An 8,730-nucleotide genomic window follows, 5' to 3' on the forward strand; every position below is an offset into this window, starting at 1 on the left:
GCTGGTGGCAGATGTGAGTGTCTGGGCTACTTCTCGGCTGAAAGTTGCCATTAGGCATGTAATCTGTGGGTTTTTATTTATTTATTTATTGATCCTCCTTGTTATGTTGCCCTCTGAGACTCCAAAACGGCCCGCAGACCAGCCAGTGAGAGGGTTTCCTGGTGTTTGGAAACTCTCTTTTATGACTCCCTTTCCGGGATGGGACTCCATCCCTAACTCTTTTGTCTTTCTTTTTATCCTTTATATTTTGTCCACCTCCTTTCTAAGACAGTGGGCTGCCTTTCTGGGTGCCTGGTGTCCTCTGCCAGCGTTCATAAGTTATTTTGTGAAATTTGCTCAGAGTTCAAATGATCTTTCGATGAATTTCGAGGAGAAAGTGGTCTCCCCATCCTATTCCTCCACCATCTTAAGACCGCCCCCAGTTATAAAAATTAGAATTGAGGTGCTAGTAACTGAAAGATTATACAGAAAAAAAGGAAATACGTACTTGATTTTTGACATGATGCCTTTTTAAAAATGGTGATTGTATTTCCAATACTACTGAATCAATACTAAATGGAAATATATTTGTTTAATATAGATGATATTAAGGTTCTTCACACAAAGAGAAAAAAAAAAATTATAATGAATACCGACGCTTCTGTCCAAAGCATTAACCTGATAATTGAGCATGTTTGGAAAACTCAGGAGGAGCAAAGGTAACAAACATTGGTGGATTTTAGAGCCAGAACCTGGGTGCCATATCTTAGTGATTGTGAGTCCAGCTTAATTAAAATAATGCTGTTATCCTCTATTAATCGGAGTCTCTGTTGAGAAATATGCAGTTTTTTATTGAAGTCAATACTTCCTTTAGTCCTATAACCTTACACCTTAATTTAAAAGAGAGGTATTACTAAAGGTCAGTAATGGTAACCTATTTTCTCCTTTAAAATTATAGCTGAATTTTGTTAGTATTTAAGAAAAAACTATATTCACTCTTGGAATATGCTAGCTGAATAAAAGAGAAGTGTCTTGTGATATTTAGCTGTATTCAACTGTGTGGAAAGGGTTAATCTTATACTTGAATAATTTTGAAATTTATCGTCATCAGGTCCACTGTTCTTTTGGGCAAAATCTTTATTGTGACAGGTTGGGGGCAGGGTAAGTGAAATATAAAGTTTAGAAAGCTTATATGACATCTTCATTGAATCTCTTTATCATGTCATAGCCTATATGTTATTCAGTAAGAGAAAATAAAAAAAAAAAAAGAACTTACAGATAAAGTGCATTTGGGGGGAAGTTTATACTGCATTAAATCTTCCTTAGTTCTAAAGAGCTAAGGCATGTGAAATGTTACCTTGGTATCTCTAATTTTTTTGAAGACATCTCTGCTAAGTTGCTTCAGTCGTGTCTGACCCTGTGCGACCCCATAGACGGCAGCCCACCGGGCTCCCCCTACCCTGGGATTCTCCAGGCAAGAACACTGGAGTGGGTTGCCATTTCCTTCTCCAATGCATGAAAGTGAAAAGTGAAAAGTGAAAATGAAGTCACTCAGTCGTGTCTGACTCTTAGCCACCCCATGGCCTGCAGCCTACCAGGCTCCTCTGTCCATGGGATTTTCCAGGCAAGGGTACTGGAGTGGGGTGCCATTGCCTTCTCCAATAGGTCAGCCGGGCCTTGGGAAATGGACAGTTTCCCACCAGTAGACCTACCTGAGAGGAATGGCTTTGTTTGTAGTAATGCTTTCTAAGGCCCACTTGACTTCACATTCCAGGATGTCTGGCTCTAGGTGAGTGATCACAACATCGTGATTATCTAGGTCATGAACCTCTTTTTCGTACAATTCTTCTGTGTGTGCTTGCCACCTCTTCTTAATATCTTCTGCTTCTGTTAGGTCCATAACATTTATGTCCTTTATCAAGCCCATCTTTGCATGAAATATTCCCTTGGTATCTCTGATTTTCTTGAAGAGATCTCTAGTTTTTCCCATTCTAATGTTTTCCTCAATTTGTTTGCATTGATTGCTAAGAAAGGCTTTCTTATCTCCTCTTGCTATTCTTTGGAACTCTGCAATCAGATGCTTGTATCTTTCCTTTTCTCCTTTGCTTTTCACTTCTCTTCCTTTCACAGCTGTTTGTAAGGCCTCATCAGACAGCCATTTTGCTTTTTTTGCCTTTCTTTTTCTTGGGGATGATCTTGATCCCTGTCTCCTGTACAATGTCACGAATCTCCGTCCAGAATTCTTCAGGCACTCTGTCTATCAGATCTAGTCCCTTAAATCTATTTCTCACTTCCACTGTATAATCATAAGGGATTTGATTTAGGTCATACCTGAATGGTCTACTGGTTTCCCCTACTTTCTTCAATTTAATTCTGAATTTGGCAATAAGGAGTTCATGATCTGAGCCACAGTCAGCTCCTGGTCTTGTTTTTGCTGACTGTATAGAGCTTCTCCATCTTTGGCTGCAACGAATATTATCAGTCTGATTTGGGTGTTGACCATCTGGTGATGTCCATGTGTAGAATCTTCTCTTGTGTTGTTGGAAGAGGGTGTTTGGGTCGTCCCAGTGCACCAGCCCCAAGCATCCAGTATCGTGCATCGAACCTGGACTGGCGACTCGTTTCATACATGATATTATACATGTTTCAAAGCTATGGGGAGGGAGGAGGGAGGAGGGTTCATGATGGGGAACACAGGTATACCTGTGGAGGATTCATTTCGATATTTGGCAAAACTAATACAATATTGTAAAGTTTAAAAATAAAATAAAATTTAAAAAAATAATAAAATTTAAAAAAAGAAAGAAAGAAAAGGAAGAGGGTGTTTGCTATGACCAGTGTGTTCTCTTGGCAAAACTCCATTAGCCTTTTCCCTGCTTCATTCGGTACTCCAAGGCCAAATTTGCCTGTTACTCCAGGTGTTTCTTGACTTCCTGCTTTTGCATCCCATTCCCCTATAATGAAAAGGACATCTTTTTTCGGTGTTAGATGACACCACCCTTATGGAAGAAAGTGAAGAGGAACTAAAGACCCTCTTGATGAAAGTGAAAGAGGAGAGTGAAAAAGTCTGCTTAAAGCTCAACATTCAGAAAACCAAGATCATGGCATCTGGTCCCATGACTTCATGGGAAATAGATGGGGAAACAGTGGAAACAGTGTCAGACTTTATTTTTGGGGCTCCAAAATCACTGCCAATGGAGATTGCAGCCATGAAATTAAAAGATGCTTACTCCTTGGAAGGAAAGTTATGACCAACCTAGATAGCATATTCAAAAGAAGAGACATTACTTTGCCAACAAAGTTCCATCTATTCGAGGCTATGGTTTTTCCAGTGGTCGTGTATGGATGTGAGAGTTGGACTGTGAAGAAAGCTGAGTGCCAAAGAATTGATGCTTTTGAACTGTGGTATTGGAGTAGACTCTTGGGAGTCCCTTGGACTGCAAGATCAAACCAGTACATCCTAAAGGAGACCAATCCTGGGTGTTCATTGGAAGGACTGATACTGAAGCTGAAACTCCAATATTTTGGCCACCCCATGCGAAGAGTTGACTCATTGGAAAAGACCCTCATGCTGGGAGGGATTGGGGGCAGGAGGAGAAGGGGACGACAGAGGATGATATAGGTGGATGGCATCACCGACTCGATGGACATGAGTTTCAATAAACTCCAGGAGTTGGTGATGGACAGGGAGGCCTGGCATGCTGCAATTCATGGGGTCGCCAAGAGTCGGACAAGACTGAGTGACTGAACTGAACTGAGCTGAACCTGGGGCAGTGACAGTTGATTCTTTCTAAGAACAAAAACACACTCAGGTCCACGTTAAATCTTTAATGTTTATTTTCCCACTGGGTTTTAGAAAATAAACTGGCTTTTCTAGCACTTTTCTTCCTCTTAAAAAAAAAAAAAAGCAATAATGAAATCTTATTTCGAGTAAGTATAACAATGTATGAGCTTCAGAATTTACCTGTTAAACTACCTTTCACTGTATTCTGACAGCAGCCATGTTTATCTGAATGGAGACTTTTTTGTAACCCATTTCCCAGACCCTCCTGGTCCACCTACTGCTCAGGCAGCCTGGAATGACTTACACATCTGCACTTACACTGCTGGAACCTGTTGGAGCTAGTTGATGAAGAAGTCAAGGGATCAACCTTGCTTGGTTTGGGACAAATGACTGCCTTTTTGGGGGGATGTAGGTCCAGAGCAAAGCGCCTGCTTTCCTACAATGTCTGCCAACTGGATGGGCCCCCATCAGTCAGCATGGACTCCCAGGTTTAGAGAAGCTGGCCTGAGTCTATGATGGCTTGAGTCGTCTTTCACAAGGGGACAGATGATGGATGGCATGCAGGGGATCCAATCACTGTCATATAGGAAGACAGCCAGGAGTCTATCTATTTGGGGAAACCATTCAGCCATTGAAGAAGAGCACCTCCCACAAATGGAATCTCAGGAAAGCCAAGGGTGAACATTCTTGCAAGGGTTGACAAAACATTTACTGCACGCCGAGGTTTCATTCAGTCTCACATGACCACATGCAGACCACCCGTTAACTTCGTTTGGATTTCAGACTGCTTTTCCAAGAACCATTGGAAGGTAGTGGTAGTATACAGGAAACATCTCTGTCACTTGCTTCATCTCTCAGGGATTTTTTTCCAGATGGATAAGCATGGCAGGGGAAAGTCAGGGCTTATGTTAAGAAGAAATCCAATCAATCATGTATACCGATGTGCCACAGTAGGAATGGGAAGCCCATGTGGCTTTTCTGTAAGAAACATGCCTTAGATCTTAAACACGATTGCTGCTTTGTATCTGATACAAGGCTTTTTCATCTAATAAAAAAATGCATGTCCACCTTTAAAATATTAAGTAGAGTCAAAAGCCACATAGTGAAAATATCTGGAAAACTACACATCTGGGCAAGTAGAGGGAAGTGCAGCTGTTTACAATATTTTAACCACTTAGTTGTGTGAGAGTATTCAGAAGAAGAAACTCAGGATGACTCTGCCACTCGCAGGCGCTGGAGATGGATCCAGAGTGAATTCAAGAGTGTTCCAGAGGCCTCAGATTTCCAGAAGGTGTTTTCATGCCATGTGGAGTGGAAAGATCATGCAGTTCATACGGACGGGGATTGTTGCTAATGGTGTGGCTGAGACGTCTCCCCGATGCCCTGTTGGGCACAGGGCGAGAGTTTAGCCTTGTACCTCTCAGCTGATCTCTTTCTTATTTTCTTCAGTATTTTCTTATCAAACAGTTCTTTTTCCCGGGAATGCACAGGTGGCCCTTGCAGGTACTTTGCTTCTGCCTCCTTGTACTCCAATCCATCCAGTGCAGTAATTGAACAAATGATTGCTTCTGGCAGAAGAACGTCCAGAAGGAAGCTCACTGGGTCATCTCTCATCAGAGCCAGCACTTTCTTGTCTACGTGTTTGTAGATTTCTCGTAAGTGGCTTACCACCACATCCAGCTGATCGTCATCCTCCAGGTATGTTTCAATGGGGATCATGTACCTCTGTGAATTCAGAAATGATTCAAGCCACCTGGATTCTTTCCTGCCTTTGACGATGTCCAGAAGATGTGGGTCAGCCCCCTTTCTTTTCATGATGAAGTCCACCAGCTTCTGGTTGGCTCAGTCCCAAGCAGCCCTCATCCGGTCAGGGAGGATTCTCTTGCAGTGCCTCTTTAAAGCTGCAGAGGTCTCCTCCTCAGAATCTTCCAGGTCAGAATAATTCACCTTGGGGAAATCCATCTGCAGATCTCCTTCCTGGATGGCTTTCCTCAAGGGGTAAGTGATGTCAGCAGCATAATAGTCCAGGAAAGAGCCCACAAAAGACCCACTTACGAGCCCTTCTCTGTAGTTGGAAATCAGTGAGAAATACTTTGCTGGCTCTCTTCATTAGCTTTTCTTTGCCATTATAATCCAGATGCTTCAACCTTTGAAGAGGAACTTGAATACTGCTCTTCTCACAATGCATGTTGGCCTCAATCAAAAGCACCCTTGTGGTCTGCTCGGTTGGGCTGACACTCTTGACCATGGCTAGCCAAAATGGATGATTCTGAAACTTAAACCAGACCAACATTCCTCTCTCAATGGGACACAGCTCCTCTGGGAACGCCATGCTTGTCAGCTGTCCCGCTTCCTTGCCCCCGCCCTTCTTGATGGCACTGGTGTGCTTAATAGCCTTTGAGCCAGCTGAGGGTTGAGATTCTTGCCGCTCTTCCTCACACCCTGGGACCTGCAGCTTCCTTTTTCTGTTTGTTAGGCAGAGTGAATAACGCAGGCCCAGGTTAGGGGCATTGGAGGATGCCTCTGTGCCTCTGAGCCTGAGTTGCAGGTGCCCTCTCCAGGGTCAACATTCCCTGAGAACGTAGCATGTTCAGGGCACACAGCTAGGGACTTCAGGCAGGTGTTTTGTGCCCGCTCTTCCAGAGCCTTGGGCACAATGAGGATGAAACCCGGTGCAAGTGATGGAAGCACACATCCACCTCTAACATCTAAACCCACCTCCTTCACTGTACAGGGCAAGGATATAACTTTTGAGGTGTCCCCCTTTTTCTTGGCCTCTTTCTCATGGTCATCTTCTGAAAGTGATGGGAAGTTTGGGTGCACCCCAAAGCTCTGATATGACTCTGTTTGCATTTCACTTGGGATCTGGGCAATGGGTGTGCACACCTGCGACTTGTCAGGATATGGGCCATCCTCCCTCTCTGAAGGTACCACGGGTGATTTGGAGCTTTTCTTTTTCCTCACACTCCTCTGTAAGCCCCAATTGGGCTCCCAATGCCTTCTACGAGGTTGCTTTTGTGGTCTCCTTGGAGACTGCTTCTTGGACTCTGGATAACCCATGACTCTTGCTGTAGTGTAATTTCCTTTCTTATTCAGAAGGTCCCAAGCCATTTTAATAGCAGACATGTAGGCCATTTCCTCTTCTTCTGGGGCACTGGGCTCCGGCTGGGCTGCTAGTGAGGTGGCGAGGTTTTCAATCATGGACTCATTTAGGGTCTTTATGTTTGTGCTTTTCACACTGATATTTTCATCTACTGAGAGTATCTGAACTTCCAGAGAAAGGGCCCTTTTTCTCTTCTGTTGTGGTGAGACGCTGGGTCTGGACAAGATCTTGGCTGGCCAAAAGCGGCCTTTCCAAATGCAGAGGACATACTAGGCATCCATCATGATTCAACTTGGGCACCAAGGATTAGATAGCCGAGGTTGAGTGGTCTGGCCATCATACCCACAGCTATGGCAGTCTCCCTTAAACAGTATGCTTGCTCACACCTTTTGCCTAAGACTACGAAGCATCTATAGCTTGTGTAGCCTGTGCTTTTCTACCCAAATCTTTGAAAGATGCCCAGAGTTGTGTTTTCCATGGCCTATAATGGAGAATTCTGGAATATGGGAAAGAAGAAAAGAGTCAGCACGGGTTGGGGAGAGGGGGTATGCCTTTTGTAAAAGTGGAAGGCTTGGCCAAATATAATTGATGAGAGATAAAGCAAAGAAGTATCAAGGCTGTGTATCCATGCACCTAGGGGTTATATATATATGGAAGATACGTGGGGGGAAAATACCAAAAGAGTTATATATATATGATAGATACGTGGGGAGAAAATACCAAATGTACCAGAGTTTTATAAGCCCTCCAAACCCAACACCTTGCCTTATTTGTTACTGTGTGTGTGTGTGAATTAGTTGCTCAGTCCTATCCAACTCTTTGCGACCACAAAGACTGTAGCCCACCAGGCTCTTCTGTCCATGGAATTCTCCAGGCAAGAATACTGGAATGGGATGCCATTCCCATCTCCAGGGGATCTTCCTGACCCAGGGATAGAAGCCTGGTTTCCTGCACTGCAGGCAGATTCTCTGCTATCTGAGCTACCAGGAAAGCCCCACTATGCATGAAAGGACAATCATGTGGGGAGGCAGGCATCTCATGACTGGGACCTTGTTTGTGTCACTGGACATCCTTTGCCTTGTGTACTTCTTGGGGCCCATACCAGGAGAAAGCTTCACTTTTTCTTTCCTAGAGAGCCAGTGCCCCCACTGCCTGTGCACCCAGGAGAGCCAAAGGTGATCACCAGCATACAGATATACTGGGTGTCAGCTATTGCTACGTTAAAGAGCACAAGCTTGGAATTCAGAGGTGTGTAGAGAACTGATTGCAGGTGAAATGTTTAGGGAAAGGGGAAGGCTTACCCTAGGCATGCAGATCGTAGCAGGTGTGGTTCTGGAGCTGGATCTGTCTGTTCCCAGACTCAAACTGCACGTCTGGCAGACCCTTCACCCTGCTCAGTGCTTCTGAAGTGCACAGAGTTCTCTCAGGGGTCAAACAGCATCAACTGTACAGACCCAGGACCTACGCACCTCCAAAGTGGATCTATAAAATGCAAAAGCAGGTAGCAAGTTAGGCTACTGAACCATGGATTGGTTTGTTATGCTCCCTTCCCCAAGTCTGGAATGCATGCCACTCTGAAACAGAAATGTTAGTTAAATCTCACTTATAATGTGGGAGTCACATTTATTTCTCCCTTCTGTTGCATTTTGAAATGCTTCCATGATAACTTACTGACTTTTTGCTACTTCATGCTATCTCAGAGGAGTGGGGACAACCAGCTCCATGAGAGCCTTCATCTTCCCTGAACACATAGGTTTAGTAGGAGCAGCCACAAAAGACCCTGAACCACCAAAGCCACATTGAGAAAGAAGGGTTGAACCAGGAAAGAAACCTTGAGAAAGGAGCGTCAGAAATCAGGCTCCCT

The 8,730-nt window shown here is 44.1% G+C and overlaps 1 protein-coding gene across 1 annotated transcript; it reads right to left on the reverse strand.

Annotated features, from left to right (window-relative positions):
- Positions 1–3,448: 3,448 nt before the first annotated feature.
- LOC133244029 (PWWP domain-containing DNA repair factor 4-like) lies at positions 3,449–6,909 on the reverse strand. The gene is given in 2 exon segments (XM_061410700.1): positions 3,449–5,852; positions 5,854–6,909. Coding segments are annotated over 2 exon segments (981 nt in total). The 5' UTR covers positions 6,096–6,909; the 3' UTR covers positions 3,449–5,113.
- Positions 6,910–8,730: the final 1,821 nt, after the last annotated feature.

Source organism: Bos javanicus, unplaced genomic scaffold, assembly GCF_032452875.1.
Source record: "Bos javanicus breed banteng unplaced genomic scaffold, ARS-OSU_banteng_1.0 tig00002907_1, whole genome shotgun sequence".
In the NCBI taxonomy this organism is placed as follows: domain Eukaryota; kingdom Metazoa; phylum Chordata; class Mammalia; order Artiodactyla; family Bovidae; genus Bos; species Bos javanicus.